This window comes from Sapajus apella, unplaced genomic scaffold, assembly GCF_009761245.1.
Source record: "Sapajus apella isolate SASKATOON/1434 unplaced genomic scaffold, GSC_monkey_1.0 scaffold12, whole genome shotgun sequence".
Taxonomy (NCBI): domain Eukaryota; kingdom Metazoa; phylum Chordata; class Mammalia; order Primates; family Cebidae; genus Sapajus; species Sapajus apella.
The window spans coordinates 31539808-31559285 of NW_022436952.1; the positions used below are offsets into that span (position 1 = coordinate 31539808).

A 19478-nucleotide genomic window follows, 5' to 3' on the forward strand; every position below is an offset into this window, starting at 1 on the left:
TAATTGGGCAGCACCGCTCATCAGGTACATGGTAGAAGGTGGATGAACTCACCTCTGTCCCACTCCTGGGTGCTTTCCACGTGGTACCGTTCTTCTGGCTGGAGGGCAGCCTGGGATTCTGCCTGTGCGAACCCTGTCACGGCACTGCTTGTGTGGCTTCATTTGTCTGGGAGGTTGTAGCTTGCTCACCAGAGGAATTCTAGATTTTTTGGGGTTAGTTTTGGGAGGAAGCCATGTATATGCCAGTAGCTACATATTTAGACAAATATCCTCCAGATTTTACCTGGTTTGTGGCAATGGTTTTTTTCATCTAAATTCTACCTTTTCTTGCTTTATACCCCTGGCCGCCCATTCTTATAAACATGCATCATTATTCTCTAAATAGGAAAATTAAAATGAAAAAAATTAAAATTATTAATAGTTTCTATGGGAAATCAGAGGAACCAACCAATGCTATAAAATCAAAAATCATCATCATCATCATCCAGGGAGGCTCTGACTGCTTTAGTATGAGGCTCAGCTTTGAGTCTGGAAGTTTCTGAATAAGAGCCCCAAATAACCACTGTCCTAGGGCGAGAAGACACTTGCTAACAGATGTTCTTGGTAATAAATGAAAATTACCTGTAGAATTCCTGGCAAGCAGCACTACGGGGCTCTAAGTAAGAGTTCTTCACACATGGGAAGTCGAACACCTTTGTAATCTAAGTGTGTGGGCCCCTGTTCATCCTAGTGACTTGCATCTACGTGAAATCAACCCAACAAAGACAAGACTAAGAAAAAATCTAGTAGCCTGACATTCTTCTACACTTGTGTTTTGGTTAGTGAAGTTTAACAATGCTAACTGTTCTGGGCTTGTTCTGTGATTTCAGAACAGACCCTGAAAATATTTTAAAGGTAAAACTTTATAATATCTAAACATCAATTACAGCAGTTATTAAAATATAAACAAGGAAAAAAAACATACCATCTTTTAAAATACAGGAGCAAATTCCACATCACACAGAAGGCAATGCATTTCGCTCTAGGCCACAGCATTCACTGGTTAATAAAGCCACAGCTACAAAGTAATGAGATGTCCCACGTGAATACTTTAACCACTTACGTTCACATCAACATATAAATGATGAAATTAAGTAAAAGCTTCATTATGATATAAAAAGCATGTGTCAAGTGGCATTTTTCTCCCAACTGTTTCACTAAAGCTTTATTTCCTCAGCCTTGCAAGGAGTGGGCTTTTCAATATTGCTATTTGGTGCACACTTATCTGAAGAAATAAATACCTTAAACATAAAAAATACAGGCGACACACACTGACATTTGCTGGAATGGTCTAGAGCAGGCTACAGTGCTCCCTGTCTGAATGGCAAATGTCTGAAAATGTCAGAGTTTATTAACTGTTCACAAAGGAAGGCATGTGACCTCGAAGGTGTTCAGGGGAATTTTTGTAGTGGTCCCCAGTACAGCATTTCCTGTTTCTGTAACATACAGCCCCTATACTCTTTCCAAAGCTGAAGCACATATTAGACAGGCACAGAAAAGACACTTTTAAACAAGACCCCCAAGACCCTTCAAATATGTATATGTACACAAAATGTCCAAATAATTAAACACACACAACCCCTATGAAATGCTAACTAGTAACCACAGGAAAAATAAAGCATGGAAAATATCCTAATATATCCAGTACCTCTTCTAGCTCAAGCATGTCCAAACAAAAATTAAATTACACACTAAGCCATAAAAATTTTAAAGGCAAAACATCCCACCAAAAAAAGAAAAGTGCTTATTAATCGCCATTCAAGCAGTGGGGTGAAGCCACCGACACAATACACAGTATGGAAATAAGTAACCTTGGTTACGGTTTCCAAGGACACAGGGCTCCTGGCTAACGAGAAGAGCTGAGGTGAAGCTGAATGCAGTGCTGTCATTATAAACGTTTATAAAGAAAAGCAGTGCAACAGTGTCCCACACTCCTCGGATCCCCATTGGTGGCATCTAATTAAACATTTCAAGTATTCAACAGATATGAAAGGTACTGAATACTTTTCATAGCAAAGGCTTTTTTTTTGTTGATGTCTGCTGAATTTCCCTGTGGCACCTCCCAAGGAGTGACTAAGCCTATCGTCCTTGGTACTAAGGAATTTTATCTGAGGCATTCTGGAATTTCTCAGAAATAGAAACCAGCTCAGTTAACAAGTGAGCTTACTTTTTAAGTGTCGATACTAGTCCACTGTGACGGGATAGGAGTCTACATAGCATTTTGAAAAGTTCCAGCACTATAAATTCAAACTGGGAAACTTTTTTTAAGAGACACAGTCTAGGCTGGAGTGCAGTGGCATGATCATAGCTCACTGCAGCCTCAAACTCCTGGACTCATGCAATCCTCTCGCCTCAGCTTCCCAAGTAGCTGGGACCACAAATGCCCACAGATGCCCACCACCATGCCCAGCTAATTATTTTTTGCCCAGGGCTGGTCTCTAACTCCTGGGAAACATTCTTGCTGCAAAGGCAGATTCTGTTGTCATAGTTCTGTTATGAAGTTTATAAGGTCAATTAGAAGCCTGCTTGCATTCCAGCTCCATGTGGAGCTGCTGCTGCCCAGGATGAAAGCACCAAGGTCTATGCAGAAGCCTGCCAAAAACTGTCCCACCCGTGTTATGGCTAACACTCCACTGGCCTTGTGGTGGGCAAAGGCTCCAAAGGTGTCACTTCAGAGTGGGCTGTCTCAGTCATGAATGGCCAGAGATGGTATCATCGGGAGCCAGTGAGAAAAGCGTATCTCTTCCCAGTGCCTCCTGTGCAGTCGGGTATGCAGAAGGTCAAGCAGACGCCTCACCAACAGCTGTTTAATGAAAACCTTCTACACCTTTCTTGAAGAACACAGAAAAGCTGTTAAGATGGAGAAAGAATTTATCCTGACGGGGAAAATAAATTATGTAAAAGCAGCAATTATATACACAAAACCAACTTTTTCAGTTTAAAAATAAAAGCTAAGTCTAGGTCAGAGAGCCGAAGCCACGCAGAGGAAAGTAAAGGAGACTGAAAAACCTCTTCATAAAGTGCATCATCAACAGTTCAGAGAGACGTGTGTCCTAGATCGCTATGTTCTTCCTAGGAATAACACAGCGCTCAGCCACTTGGCTTTTTCCCTCTAATTTTATGCATTCAAATTAAATGGCAAAGAAAATTCCCTACACTGGGAAGCAGGAGCTTTTTCATCTAAAATTCAGTACTATTTCTCAACAATTTCCTTCTACTTCTTCTAAGTCATGTATCTACCCCATAAATATACATCTTGCTACTTTACACCAGGCCGAGAACTCCACATTTTTACCCTGACTTAATTTTCAGGTTTTTCTCAAGATACTGCTGTGAAGTCAGGCAGTGTTGGTCTCTATGCAGTCATCTTTGGAAATTTGGAGACGGGCCACTGCCAAGAGATTTCAGCCCACTGCCTTTCCGAATCTCGTCCGAGAAAACTCACAGTCGCAGTCTTTGCATGTGGCAAAGCAGGTTTGCAGTGAAGGCTCCTGGCGGGGACGGGTGTTATCCTGATACACAGGATTTGGGCCTCCGTCAAAATGAGCATTCTTCACTATAGCAGAGTGTCCAGGCCTGTTTTGGGAAAAAGTCTTGATAGTTGGCAGAAAGAAAAGTAGAGAACTGGTTCAGTTATGACAACAAAGTTGGTGAAAGCTACCCTCACCTGCCTGCCACTATCCAGGGGAGATGGGCAGAATCTTCTCTATAAAAAGCAGAACATCAGTTTAATCACAATTTCCCCTTTTTATTCATTGCAGACATTAACAAACTAAATGCAGATAAACACATTCTACTTCACAGGACAGTAAGCGTCCTCGATAAAAACACGCACTGGCTCGAAACATTCACCCATTCCAGTCCTGCAACAATAATTTATTTTTCTTCAAATGTCAGTTCTTCACAGTTTCAATACTGCAGCAGCAAATTATCCCTTAGATCAAGAAAGCTATGGTCCATATTTTAGAAGATCTTAAAAGTAGAGAGAAGTAAGCAAACTTCTGGTGCCGTGTGCAGTTTGGGTGGGACAATTTTACCTCCAATCCCGAAGACCGGACGTGGGAAGGACTGGGCCCTGCAGCGTCCCCCATGCCTTGAGGTGTTCTTCATCTAGAGTCACGGCAGCCAGCTGCGCAGCGTTCGCATTCTAGTTATTGGTCCCTGTCACCCCATGGGGTGTCACAGAAAAAAAAGCCGACGCTTCACAGAGGAGTTGTTCAGAGCAGGTCAGGCAGGACGAGGCCAGGAGGCTTTGGCTCGACACAGTTGATCCAGAAGTTGGCACAGCTGGCGTGATACTGGTGCCCTCCATAGGCCAGCTTGAAACTGTCTGTTTCTGAGTTGAATGCCTGCCAGAAATAAACAGAGATGTGGGGCAAGTCAGGCTTTTTCTGTATCTAAGAGCTTTTCAGCAACCAACATGTACATCTCTCCAGGTCACAGAGGCTGGGGCCAAAATGGCACACACACAAAAGCTGAGCGGGTAGCTATAGGAATCCAAAAGCTGAGCAGGTAGCTATAGGAATCCAAGAGAGAGGTTTTTTTTACTGCTAATTAAAGGTATAAAAACTGTTACCACTAAACCTAGTTTCAGCAAAAGGCGGCCAAATCTTCCATGGAAAAGGCAGACAGAGGTCATGGGGCAGAGGGGGGAATCATGATAATGGGAACTAAGGTAGCCAAGGGTTGTGGATAATTTCTACCCCTCACTGTGCTGAAGCAAGCCCTCCTCGCAAGGCTGGCATCTGCCTACAGCATGCAATCCTTTACATTCCTGTAGCTGAGCACAAGCCTATCATGACAAAAAATTACAGGAGAGTTAGAGAACAACAGATAACAACTCTCAGGGTCTAATGTCATTGGGAGCTAATAACTCAATCTACATTACCAAAAAAATCCTTTGGTAATCTACATTACCAAAGGCATAGAGTTCAAAAATACCTTGATGGGCATTGAACACATAAGAATGATTTCCAGATGATTACCAGTAAGCTATAGTCAGCCATGGAAAAGTAGTCCAAATCTCAGCTGCTTACTGGGGTTAGTTTTCTAACACACTGCAAATAAACAAAACTCTAAAACCCAATTTGCCTTTTTTTTTGGAGACAGAGTCTCGTTCTGTCACCCGAGTGCAATGGTGCGATCTCAGCTCACTGCAACCGCCACCTCCTGGGTTCCAATGATTCTCCTGCCTCAGCCTCCCAAGTAGCTAGGACTATAGGCGCACACCATCACACCCGGCTTTTTTTTTTTTTTGTATTTTCAGTAGAGATGGGGTTTCACCATGTTAGCCAGGATGGTCTCAATCTCCTGACCTTGTGAGCCGCCCGCCTTGGCCTCCCAAAATGCTGGATTACAGGTGTGAGCCACCACACCCGGCCTCCAATTTGCTTCCTGCCTGTCAACAGCTAAACAGCTAAATCCTGAAGTTCTTTGATCTCCTTCTGTGTGTCACTACAAGTTCCAGCCTTCCAGAAGTTGCTTATTGTTACCTCATTCATCACAGAGAAAAATAACGCCAACAGAAGCCAATTATGAGAAACAAGCATGCAAATAAGACAGAAGTGGACCCACACAGATATATTAGTTGACTAAATCAAACATTATGAGAACAAAAATGACTCAGTGAAGGATTCATGATTGGAACAGTTCAGGATGGCAATGGATGGAATCATCCAGTTTGCCTTCCATACTCAAAATTCAGATGGAGACGCTAAGATAAGGTGTAACTGGTTCATACTTTTTTAGGATGTTCTTCTGCAGGCTTCTCTTCTTTCTGAAATAATGTTGAAACCATAGGTCAACAAAATTCCCAGAACAGGGCCTCTGGCCTCCAAACACATCCTTAAGGTTCACCCTTTCCTCCTAACCACCCCACAATGCATAGGCTGCTGCAGGCACCAGAGCGGCGTCCATTCCCCCCATAGCTCCCCACCCTCCGCCGCCCACCCTGCTCTCCCGTGTCTGCTCTCATCATCAGCTTTTAGGACCTGAGAAAATCCCCACCTCTGGTCACAAGCTTTGCAATAAAGTGGGCCAGATGAGGTTGTCCCGAGTCGCGTTAGGGTGGCCCTTTGCCAACTGCAAGGGGAGGCTACGTGACTTACCCGGCTCCTTGAGTCCACATTTAAGAGGCACACGCCGCAGGCAAGTTCCTGAGCATTTTTAATCCCAGGCCGTAGCATACAGGAGGAAAAATCCAGCGAGTTCTCATCTGGCTGTGAGGATGGTAAGACAAACGGGTAAGAAGTCCAGCGAGTCCACCAGCTGTTCGCTTCACACTCCCTCGTCACTCACCCCCAGTAGGTCTAGCAGCAAGTTAAGAACTCTCTAACGCCACCACTACAAACATTAAACTTCCCAAACATCTACTGAGAACCCACTATGTGCCAGGTGCTAGGAAAGCCGGCACAAGTAAAATATACCCTCTGGCTTCTGAGAACTCGGTCTCAAGTGGGCGCCCAGGGGAGCCAGTGCAGTGCCATGAGTGCCGGGTGTGCTTACTTAGGGGAAGTCCTGAGTGCCAGGGCACAAGGGAGGGGCACTTAGCCCAACCCGAGGAGGGAGGGGCCTGAAGCCAGAGACTGCTTCCGAGAACTTTTTTTTTTTTTTTTTTGAGACAGAGTCTTGTTCTGTCACCTGCAACCTCTGCCTCCCAGGTTCAAGCGATTCTCCTGCCTCAGCCTTCTGAGTAGCTGGGATTATAGGCATGCCACCATGCCTGGCTAATTTTGTATTTTTAGTGGAGATGGGGTTTCACCATGTTTGTCAGGCTGGTCTTGAACTCCTGACCTCAGGTGATCTACCACCTTGCCCTCCCAAAATGGTGGGATTACAGGCATGAGCCACCACACCTGGCCAGCTTCCTAGAACCTAGAATCACCTTGATTGAGTCTAGATGGGAACTGATAAGTGAAGGGGATGGAGCTGGGTGAGGTAAGGGAGGGAAGGATATTCTATGCGGAAGCAGCAGCATGGGCAAAGGCTTCTGAGCTAAAGAGGAGGTATGGGAAGGAATCTAGAGGGTGGGGGCAAAGCCCAGGAAAGGAGGAAGATGAAGCCACAGCATGAACCTCAAGGAAGATAAGGAGCATCCTGGAAGCCACTAAGGGTTCCAACTAGATCATGACAGGCCCAGGTTCGTATTATTAACAGATAATATACCGCCTATGCTGCAGAACAGGCAATGAATTGGGGGTGGCAATCCCAGGGCCTCAGCCAGAAGGCTGCTATGGCAGTCCTGGAGACAGATGCTGATGGTCAGAACGAAGGCAGCGGTGGTGCGGAATGCAGAGAAATGGACAGGTGAAAGAGCTGCGAAGGCAGGAGAATGACCAGGCCTGGCTGACCTGCTGGAGGTGAGAGGTTGGAGGGCCCGGGCAGCTGAGAAAAGTCACCATAATGAGACATGTGAGAGAAGGACCAGGCTTGAGGATGGAGGATGGGGACAAGAGTTCAGTTAGGTACAAGCTGAGCTGAAGCTGCCTGTGGGACAGCGAAGGCCACATGCTATAGAAGCAGGGGGCTGGATATACATACAGGCCTAGTGCTTGCGGACAGATCTGGAAGCCACCAGCTACAGACCATAAATAGAACAACAGCTATTAAGCCCTTACTTTGACGAGCACTATACTAAGCTCTTTACATGCATGCTCTAATTCACTCCTCACCAAAAAAAAAAAAAAAGTTAAAAGGGTAGGTCTCAATCTTGGAAAGCTGTCCATTTGCTCTGTTGCGCAGGCTGGAGCATAATGGTGTGATCACAGCTCACTGCAGCCTTGACTTCGTAGGCTCAAGAGATCCTCCCACCTCAGCCCTTCAAATAGCTTGGACTACACGTGCGTGCCACCATGCCCAGGTCATTTTTTGATTTTTTTAAGATGTCTCCCTATGTTGTCCAGGCTGATCTTGAACTCCTGGGCTCAAGTGATCCTCCCAAAGTGGTGGGATTACAGGCATGAGCCACTGCGCCCAGCCCTGCAGCACACTTTTATTTTTATTGATTTTGAGACAGGGTCTGACTCTGTTGCCCAGACTGGAGTGTGGTGGTGTTATCTTGGCTCACGACAGCTTCTGCCACCTGGGCTCAAGCAATCCTCTTGCCTCAGCCTCCCAAGTAGCTGGGACTACAGGTGTGCACCACCACGCCCAGCTAACACACTTCTTTTTGAGACAGAGTCTCGCTCTTTCACCCAGGCTAGAGTCCAGTGGTGCAATCTCGGCTCACTACAACCTCCGCCTCCTGGGTTTGATCAATTCTTCTGCCTCAGCCTCCTGAGTAGCTGGGACTACAGGCATGTGCCGCCACACCCAGTTAATTTTTGTATTTTTAGTAGAGACAGCATTTCACCATATTGGCCAGGTTGGTCTCAAACTCCTGACCTCGTAATCCACCCTCCTCAGCCTCGGAAAGTGCTGGGATTACAGGCATGAGCCCCCACACCCGGCCACACACTTTTAAGTTTGATCTGTACTAGTAACATTTTCTCCATCATTTTTTTGGCACTGAGGGATTTCCTTAGTGCTAAAATAACTTGAGACATACATAACCCTGAAAGCTGGACAACAGTAAAATTTAAGAACTAGAATGTTTTAAGTATTACCTCTATTTTTAATATAATTTATTTAACTGCAAATTTGTATCATTTAATTTGTGTTTGTTTTGCTTTTGAGCTAGAGTCTCACTCTGTCACCAAGGCTGGAGTACAGAGGCATGATCATGGCTCACTGCAGCCTCAAACTCTTGGGATCAAGCAATCCTTTTGCCTCAGTCTCCTGAGTAGCTGGGACTAACGGTGTGTGCCACTACACCAGGCTAACTTCTTTATTTAGTAGAGATGAGGTCTTGCTATGTTGCCCAGGCTGGTCTAGAACTTCTGGCCTCAAGCAATCCTTCCACCTCAGCCTCCCGAAGTGTTAGGATTATAGGCATAAGCCACTGTACCCAGTCTTCATTTAATTTTTAGTAATAACTACTTAACAAATGGCTCATAAAATTCCTCAACATTTAACAATCAACTCTTGCAAGCCAGTAGGAATTGGCTTTAACACCCTAGTGCAACAGAATGAAATCTTAGGTGGGAGCCTAGAAGTTGAGCATTTTCTCCCAGAGGGCTTATCCTCGCTCTCAAGCAGGAGGTGAGATCATCAGCTGGGTCCGAAATAGCAGTAGCCTTGTGAACGCCAAGCAGCAAACTGACGGTGGTGTGATTCTCTCCACCAGCACACAGGGGTCAGGGTTGGGGTGGAGAACGTGGATGGCTGCACTGATTCTGGTTGGGTTCTATCCACTGAGTATGACTGGAGGGAGTGAGTAGGGATGCCCCATGCACCGTGGAGAGTAAGCAGGTGAGAAAAGCAACAACAGAAGAGGGTTGATAGGACCACAGTGAAAGAGACAATGTCCTGTCTTGAGAACCAAAAACAAGAGTAGTGCCAGCGAAGGGTGAGACAGTGGAGGGTTGTCCAACTGTCCCAGGAAGTTAGATGTCTGAGTCCAGGGTTGCACAGGCGCAGCACAGTGTTTGCTAAGACATCCCACCGTGATGATGCGAGCAGGTGGCTGAAGTGCAGGAGAAACAAGGGCGTGTGCTCCAGGTGGTCAAGCATCTGTGGGCCTGGCATGGTGGCTGTTTGTCCTCATGGATACTGAGGTGATCCAAGAGGATGGCAAATTCCTGCCACAGTGACGGCTACATTTCCCATGGTTATTCCAGTCTGAACCACTGAGAAGTTTACACATCGTTTGTGAGCAACAACGCAAAATTAAATCATCAGTATTTTTCCTCACCAGAAAAAAAAAAAGATTTCTCCTTATAAAAACAAAAATGTGTAGATTATGTATGATGTTCCCTGTTCCTTTCTAATTTGAAATAATAAACCACGAACTAGCACCACAAACCTTTCTTAAACACATTTGAGCCAGATCCATTGAGATCACAGCTTGGGAAGGAAGAACACATGGTTTTCAAAGAAAAGGTGAGGTGTATGTTTCAACTGTGTGCAGGGGACTCTGATGTATGTGATCAAAGTAAACTTACATGGCCTTAGTCAAGTCATAGGGTATTTTTTTTTTTCTTTTTTTTTTTTTTTTTTGAGATGGAATTACACTCTTGTTGCCCAGGCTGGAGTGCAACGGTACAGCCTCGGCTCACCGCAACCTCCTCCTTCAAGGTTCAAGCGATTTTCCTGCCTAAGTCTCCAAAATAGCTAGGATTACAGGCATACTCCACCATGCCCAGCTAATTTTGTATTTGTAGTAGAGACGGGGTTTCTCTATGTTGGTCAGGCTGGTCTCGAACTCCCAACCTCAGGTGATCCACCTGCCTCCGCCTCCCAAAGTGCTGGGATTACAGGCATGAGCCACCACATCCAGCTCTGTTTTCTTTCCTCTCTTTTCCTTTTTAGTGCAACCATGGTCACTGTGGTCAAATGCAGAAGAGGCTGGCCCTACGACTTGCTTGTTCATGTTAACAATTTCACTTGCCCTATACCTCTCTCCCATTTATACATATTTCAGATAAACATAAAACATGCTCTGGAAGGGAAAAAATTGTCTATATCATTATCACCACTATTCACTTTGACACATAAACTCTCAGCAAGCTTTTTAAAGAGGTTAAAATATAGTCTCACCTCTGTAATCCACATTATAGATAGTCAGCATGTTATTGAATCAGGGCTATTTGAGAAATAATTAGAATCTGAGAAAATTCTGAGTCCTGAAATCAACCAAGAGAAGCCCCTTAGTATCTGTTTACCAAAGGCATAAGGAAAGCAAATGAAAAGGTCATACTGTAATCTCCAATGAAAACCAAGGCTCTGCATAAATGACCCTGTGATCAAATTACTCTTTCAGCTGACAAAAGTAACCTTCCTAAGTACATGTGTATAAACAGGATGATTATTGTAGTATAATAGTAACAGTTTGGCACCAACTAATGGCTGTCATTGTATAAGAAGGTATGCCCCCTACAAGTCACCTTAATCATCTCTTTATTTGGCAAGTATTTCATGCATTTAGTAAATATTTTAAAATAAATATATATTGTACATGGCCTATTGACAATAAGTCCTACTGTCAGACTGAGACATGTAATCCTGAATCTTTAGCCTACAATAAACTGCTACGATGGTGTCCAAGAAGATCCTTATTTAATTTCTTTTTTTTTTTTTTGAGATGGAGTTTTTGCTCTTGTTGCCCAGGCTGGAGTGCAGTGGCACAATCTCGGCTCACCGCAACCTCTGCCTCCCAGGTTCAAGTGATTCCCCTGCCTTAGACTCCCAAGTAGCTGGGATTACAGGCATGCACCACCGAACCCCTGGCTAATTTTTTTGTATTTTTAGTACAGATGAGGTTTCTCCATGTTGGTCAGGCTGATCTTGAACTCCTGACCTCAGGTGATCCACCCACCTCAGCCTCCCAAAGTGCTGGGATTACAGGCCTGAGCCACTGCCTGGCCAAGAAGATCCTAAGGAAGAAGAGTTTGGTAGTAATTAGTGTTCTTCTACCAATCTTACTCCCTTTTTTTTTTTTCTTTTTGAGATGGAGTCTTGCTGTGTCACCAGGCTGGAGTACAGTGGCACGATCTCGGCTCACTGCAACCTCTACCTCCCAGGTTCAAGTGATTCTCCTGCCTCAGCCTCCCAAGTAGCTATGATTTACAGGCCCGTGCCATCACACCCAGCTAATTTTTGTATTTTCAGTAGCAACAGGGTTTCACCATGTTGGCAAGGATGGTCTTGATCTCCTGACCTTGTGATTCACCCATCTCGGCCTCCCAAAGTGCAGGGATTACAGGCGTGAACCAACCTAATCTTTCTCCTTTTTAAGGAATGGTAGGATTGGCCTTCCCTGCCCTCTTTTCAAAATCAGGCAAAGCCCTGTAACTTGCCACAGTCAAACTGAGCAAAAGTCAGATGTCGGCCTGGTACACAGTGGCTCACAGCTGTAATCCCAGCACTTTGGGAGGCTGAGGCAGGTGGATCACCTGAGGCCAGGAGTTGGAGACCAGCCTGGCCAACATGGCAAAACCCCATCTCTACTAAAAATACAAAAAAATTAGCAGGGCGTGGTGGTGGGCGCCTGTAATCCCAGCTACGTGGGAGGCTGCAACACGAGAATAGCTTAAACCTGAGAGGCGAAGGTTGCAGTGAGCTGAAATGGTGCCACTGCACTCCAGCCTGGGTGACAGAGCAAGACTCCATCTCAGTCAGAGTGTCACCTTTCGGAGGAGGCCTTTAAGACCAATGTGCTATTTCTCATGTTTCCTTGACCCTCCCATGGTCACCAGCTATGTTCCACATGGTGGAGGCTCTGTCAACCTGGGTCCCTGAGTAAGGCGGGCATAGCACAGAGCCCCCACCAACTTGAGATGGACACATAGCCTGAGCAAGAAATAAAGCTTTGCTGTTTTATATTGCTAAGACGGAAGAAGCTGTTACCAAAGCATAACCTAGTTTAATTTGGCTGATATAAAGGGTCATCTAACCAAGTTCCATAAGCAATTACAGAGTTTTGGTACTGGCTTTGCTGCAACATCCTGTATAATCTTTCCTACTGCTGCTGTAACAAAGTAGCACAAACTTAATGGCTTAAAACAATGTAAATGTATCCTTTTACAGTTGTGGATTTCAGAAGTCTAACACGGGTGAGCAGGACTGTATTCCTTCTGGGAGTTCTAGGGGAAAATCTGTTTCCTTGCCTTTTCTAGCTTCTAGGGACTGCCTCTGCTTGTGGTCCCATCTTCAAAGCCAGCCGGTAGCATCTGCCACTCTCTGATTCTGTCACATCACTTTTTCTCACTCTTCCCCCATAAGGATCCATGTGATGACACTGGGCCCACCTGGGTAATCCAGGATAATTTCCTCAATGAGAGACCTTTAACTTAATCCTATTTGCAAAGGTAACATATTCACAAGTTCCAGGGCCATGGGCAGCTTTGAGGGAGCCAACATTCTGTCTACCACAGCCACCTTCTATCACCTGAATAGCCATGCAGAGGCATAGTAAAGATTCTGTCTCTAGGCCAGGCATGGTGGCTCATGCCTGTAATCCAAGCACTTTGGAGGCCAAGGCGGGTAGATCACCTGAGGTTGGGAGTTCAAGACCAGCCTGACTAACATGGTGAAACGCCATCTTTAAAAAAAAAAAAAAAAAAAAAAAAAAGATTCTGTCTCTAAAACATTGTGCAGACTGTCAAGAGGACAAAATGCTTTCACCATAAAAATAAACTGTTCTCTTGACATGTCATAGCAACAGGAAGTAAGTACTCTGAAATTCACTGGTCAATTTCACATTGAAAGGAAGTACAAAAGAATTCATACTTCACTGAGGTGAATAGTGAAATCAAAGAGGGTGTGTGATTGCCAATTGACTAAAATTCAGGCAAATAACAGCCTTTTCTCTTCTTAGATTTTATATGGCAAAAATCGATTAATTTTGTTTTCCAGGAGCAAATTCTTTGCCTGCTCCAAATCTACTGAACTTCAACCCACTTCACAAGATAAAATGTTAGATGACAATTCACTTAGAAAGTTAACCTCAGAGTGCATCACATATCTCACTAAAATAGGTGATTTTCACCTCTTGAGAAAGAAGCAGGTCTTCAGTCTGTGCCAGGAGGAGATATGCTTCTCCCACAAGAGGGAGTCTTAGCCCATGGATAAAGAGTATTAAGAGACAGCGGGCTGGGCTCGGTGGCTCAAGCCTGTAATCCCAGCACTTTGGGAGGCCAAGGCGGGTGGATCACGAGGTCAAGAGATCGAGACCATCCTCGTCAACATGGTGAAACCCCGTCTTTACTAAAAATACAAAAAAAATTAGCTGGGCATGGTGGCGCGTGCCTGTAATCCCAGCTACTCAGGAGGCTGAGGCAGGAGAATTGCCTGAACCCAGGAGGCGGAGGTTGCGGTGAGCCGAGATCGCGCCATTGCACTCCAGCCTGGGTAAAAAGAGTGAAACTCCGTCTCAAAAAAAAAAAAAAAAAAAAAAAGAGACAGCGTAAAGCTTTGCCAGTATAGTCAGCTCTTGGTATCCGTGGGTTCCACATTTATGAGAGTTCAACTAACCTCAGATCAAAAATATTCGAAGGCAAAAATAGAAAAAAACAAAAATGATACAAATTTAAAAATCCAATACAGTATAATAACTATTTACACAGTATTTACATTGTATTAAGTGTGATAAGTAATCTAAAGATTATTTAAAATAAACAGGAGGATGCACATAGGTTATATGAAAATCCTAGGCCATTTCACATCAGGGACTTGAACATCTGCAGATTTTTATGTCCAGAAATGGGGGACGTCCTGGAACCAACTCCCCATACATCAAGGAGTAACTGTAATTTCCAGCTTAAATAAACATCAAGGAGTCAGAATTTGGAGTTGAAGACTGTGTACCCTGTCTTCCTTAGCCCAAGCATGACTGCTGTGATGGAGCACTACATTCTGTGACTGTCACTGGAGAAAAGTGATGCAGCTGTCTTCCGACAGGAACAGCCTCAGTCTTCATGGGAAGAAATAAGTCATTTTCAGTATCTTAAAAGCTGGACGTAACACAGAGTAGGAAGAAGAATGGATTCTGAAATGACATAGATTCACATCCCAGACTTGTCAGTTTCAGTCAAGTTTCATCTTCTCAAAGCCCTAATTTCTTCACCTATAAAAATGACGATTATACTTCTAGAGTATAATCTAGCTTCTAGAGACGGCCTCTGCACTCCTTGGCTCGTGATCCTATCTTCAAAGCCAGCAGGTTGCACCTGCCACTCGAATCTTCTTCTCTCTGCTTCTGTTGTCACATCACTTTCTCTCATTCTTCCCCTCCTATCTTCCCCTTATACAGACTCAATATGTGATGACATGGGGTTGTTATCAGGATTAAATCAGAATGTAAAGCATACAGCACAATGCCTGGCAGGCCCTACGTGCAAAATATTAAGAAATGGTAACCAGTAGCAGCAGTAGTAGTAGTAGAAGTAATAACAGTAGTAGTAATAGCAGTAGTATGGAATCAAAGGGCACTGCGGCAATATAGTTCATTAAGGAATTCATTTACCTGAAGTGAAGCAACAGTGTAAAGCATTACAAAATTCCTGTAAAACCTCAATCATGCCTCTCTAATGATGATTTCCCTGTTTTGAGCATCTAATTCAGAGTCCTGGGAGTTTGTATAGTTTTGTTACAAATGATTTGAATTACAAAGATGTTGGTTTATATCATTTACATTTAAACAGCTATTCTTTTTTTTGTTTTTTTTGAGACAGAGTCTCACTCTGTTGCCCAGGCTGGAGTGCAGTAGTGTGATCTTGGCTCACTGCAACCTCCACCTCCTGGATTCAAGTGATTCTCCTGCCTCAGTCTCCCGAGTAGCTGGGATTACAGGCATGCACCACCATGCCAGGCTAATTTTTGTATTTTTAGTAGAGACGGGGTTTCACCATGTTAGTCAGGCTGGTCTTGAACTCCTGACCTTGTGATCCTCCCACCTCAGCCTCCCAAAGTGCTGAGATTACAGGCATGAGCCACCACACCCGACTATACAGCTATTCTTATCAGTTCTGTTAGAGTAAAAGCTTTCTCATGACAAGTAACACCTTATACTATTTCTGTGGAATGTGTGCTATTCTTCATGCAGTGGGCAACTCAAGTTTTACAGACAGAGGACATCTCTACCAGTTATCAAGAGTACAATGACATGGTATAATCTGAGCAAAGGATTGTTCTGTCACAGCTAACCTAGTGAAAAATGCAATTATAATGAGAAGAACATGGGTAATTAGAGAAATGAATACTCTGGTGTTCATGTACAATTTGCAGTGCATTCCTGTGTTGTCAAGTTAGAAGATTAATTCATCTCTATACCCTTATCTGGTGTCTTAAAAAACGAAAGTCAGGTAAAACCACTCTTTAGTATCTAGACACAGACGCTAGAAAAGGATGCTCACAACGGGAGTCCGAGGGAAGGGCATAAATGCCCAGACCTTCTCTCCATTTACTTCACATTTGTTTACACTAAAGGAGTCAGAGCCACCATATGTGAACAGCACAACACTCCCGGTTAGATGGGCCCCAAGCCCAATAGGCTTTCTTCAAAATAACAAAATCAAATTCCAAGGTCTCTTTAAAAAGGTCTGAACAAAATTAATCCCTGGTATAAAAAATCAGACCAGGGATTATATCTGAGTAGGGTTATGATTAAGAAGGTGTATAAAAAGCTTCTGAAATGACAGAGTAATCTGTATCTTAACAGAGGCATGGGTTATATGGGGTATGCATTTTCAAACTCTTTGAGTAGTATAACCAAGATTTTTGCATCTTATTGTGTGTATATACGTGTGTGTGTGTGTGTGTGTGTATTTTTTTTTGAGATGCGCAATCTCAGCTTACTGCAACCTCTGCCTCCCGGGTTCAAGTGCTTCCTCTGCCTTAGTCTCCTGAGTAACTGGGATTACAGGTGCCCACCACCAGGCCTGGCTAATTTTTTTGTATTTTTTTTTTTGTAGACACGGGGTTTCACTATGTTGGCCAGGCCGGTCTTGAACGCCCGACCTCCTGATGCACCCGCCTCGGCCTCCCAAAGTGCTGGGATTACCAGCGTGAGCCACCACGCCTGGCCCTATATATATATTTTACAAAAAAAAAAAAAAATGGTCTGGAGGGTTGTTGAGCGTCTAGAAGGTGAGCCCTTGTGCTCATGAACAGATGCAGCAAGCCTGTAGTCACAGGAGCCTGGGAAGATGCACGGAAATGAAACTGGCTTGCACTTCACCTGGTGAGAGGAGCTACCTCAAGAAGTAAACACACGGCAGCAACCCAGGAATCACCCCTTATCCCTTCCTCCAAATTCACAAGCTTGGCAAGTGTGCCTGGTCTCTGTGATCTTTTCTTCTAAGAGCTCATGGCAAGGAGAGATATGCTTTGTAATCGCAGTCATCTTTTCCAGCAGCACTGGGAGAGAAGAGATGAGTGGCTGATTTGGGGGTTTGTATAGAAATCTAGTTTTCAGTGTTAATTGCAATAACAACTGATTGCCACCAAAACAAAGAATAATCAAATCTAAATGTAAAGAAGGACGCTTTGAAGTTACTCTACAGTCCCAGGATATACATACAAGGGAAATGTACAGCAAAGAATTTGACTGTTTGTAACAAGTTGCTGTCAGAAAAGACTCCTGGTGTTTGAACTCATTAATCTTGGTGCTAAAATCACCCCAGTCCCCTGACAAAAGCTTTAGTACCTCTCTGTTTTTACCCACCCAACTTGTCCATCTCAAAGGGGCCACAACGAATAGAGATTGAGAAAGTACACCTCTAATTTTCAGAAAGAACCCAGCATCTCTGTGCTTCAGTTTCTTCATCTGTAAAAGGGGAGAATAAAATTATCTACTCTTATGATGATATTCAGGCTAACCTGCTCCATATTAGGACAAGGTCAGGAAGCAGAAGGTGGGTGAGTTAGGAAGGACACAGACACATGCTGATCTCAGGTTCACAACTGGTAACACACCTTCTGGACCCCACAGCCTCACAGGCACGCTCAGCACACACCACTAGCCAACCTACTTCATTAGTAGCTGGAGCTCAGAAAGTCAATGCAGAGTTTAATGCATTTCTCTGATCCAGAGGATAATGAACCGAATTCCAGAAGCTCAAAGAAAATTGGAGGACTGCAGCAAACACCTTTTTTCTCCCAAGTTCCTTGTATTAGTCATCACAACAGTTAACCAATCCATTAAGGAACAAACTTGAAGACTCTCATTCAGACCCAAGAATTCTGCCTCTGAATGTAAATACAGAAATAGAGGATAAGTAGTAAACTACCCCCATGCCTTCTCCCCAGCTTCTTCGGTTCGCAGTTTTCTGATTCAGCTGCCTTTTGTGGGTAGTGATGTGTGGTACTACAGTCCTCCTTAGGACAGAAGATGTCTGGTGGCTTCGGCATGATTCTCCTCTGCTTCAGGAGAGGATGATGGCAGGGTAAAGATGTCAGGCTGCTAAGCAGATTTACGGCAATTAAAATCCCTAAAGTAGTCCGGGTGTGGTGGCTCACACCTGTAATACCAGCCCTTTGGGAAGATCACTGGAGACCAGAAGTTTGAGACCAGCCTGGGCAACACAGTGAGACCCCGTCCCTACTAAGCCAGGCATGGTGGTGCATGCCTGTAGTCCCAGCTATGGGAGGTTGAGGAGGAAGGATCACTTGAGCCTAGGAGTTCAATGCTGTAGTGGGCAGTGATCGTGCCATTGCACTCCAGCCTGACAATGTGAGACCCTGCCTCTAAACAATAAATAAATAGGTAAATAAATAAAATTCAGTTTTGAGAACTTGATAACCTATCATTACAACTGAAAGGAGAAATGGGCAAGGGTAACAAGGGTATTTATAGGTGAGGGTTTGTGCAAGTGAATGAAGGGTAACAATACATTTCTCCTACCAGAGTAAAAACACTTATTTTTCCATTATAAATGCAACAAACGCTATCTAATGAAACTTGAAAAAACAACAACAACAAAAAAGAATATTTAAAAATCCAGTGTTGTGGCTGGGCACAGCGGCTCATGCCTGTAATCCCAGCACTTTGGGAGGCCGAGGTGAATGGGTTCCTCGAGCCTAAGGAGCCTGAGGCCAGCCTGAGCAACATAGCGAAACCCCGTCTTCACAAAAATACAAAAACATTAGCTGGGCTTGGTGGCGTTCACCAGTGATCCCAGCTACTTAGGAAGCTGAGGTGGGAGAACTGCTTGAGCCCAGGAGGTCAAGGCTGTAGTGAGCTGTGATCACACCACTGTACTCCAGCCTGGGTGACAGAAGGAGACCCTGTCTAAAAAAGAAGAAAAAAAAAATCCAGTGTTTCATCACCCAAACGTATCCTTAGTATCATTTTGGCAGATTTCCTTCAAGCCCTGTAGTAACAGTTCTGTGTCACTCAAACTTTGTGCTCCTTTACAAAATGGTTGCTTAAGATCCTGGGGTGAAGATTCACCACAATTTACTTAACCAATCCTCTAGATTTGGACTTTCAGGTTTCTGATTTTTCACTTTTACAAAGAACAACTTTGTGCACTTAGCTTGCTTCTTTCTGTGAATTCATATTTAGAATCGCTGCCTTAGGACATTTTCTCAGAAGTGGAATTACTAAGTCAACTACTCTGAGTGCATATTAAGTCCTTTAATTCATTCAACTTTTACTGAGTGTTTACTGAATGTTTACAAAGTTCCCGGCACTGTGCTCAGATAAAGAAGAAAAGATGAACAAGTGCAGTCTTGATCTCTGTTTTCAAGAAGTTCACAGTCAGGAGGAAAGCATGGTGCCAAACTTCTCTTTCCATAGGTGATTCCACCCTACGGTATAGTTCACACTTTACCACATCAACACTATTAGTATTCAAACAAACAGACTACACAAAAATTGGGCTTAATAAATAGGCAGGCCG

The 19478-nt window shown here is 44.1% G+C and overlaps 1 protein-coding gene across 15 annotated transcripts in view; it reads right to left on the reverse strand.

Moving 5' to 3' along the window:
* Positions 1-781: 781 nt before the first annotated feature.
* Positions 782-19478, reverse strand: part of SYNRG (synergin gamma) — a 94538-nt gene continuing 75841 nt past the window's right edge. For 8 of the 15 annotated variants that reach the window (XM_032280814.1, XM_032280809.1, XM_032280803.1 and 5 more), the window contains 3 exons: positions 6147-6257; positions 5780-5815; positions 782-4388 (listed from right to left, as the gene is read on the reverse strand). In XM_032280814.1, the coding sequence (XP_032136705.1) occupies positions 4257-4388; positions 5780-5815; positions 6147-6257 (279 nt within the window). In that variant the 3' untranslated portion in view covers positions 782-4256. The remainder of the gene's footprint in view (positions 4389-5779; positions 5816-6146; positions 6258-19478) is intronic. The other 7 variants (XM_032280811.1, XM_032280810.1, XM_032280808.1 and 4 more) reach the window with 6 other exon arrangements.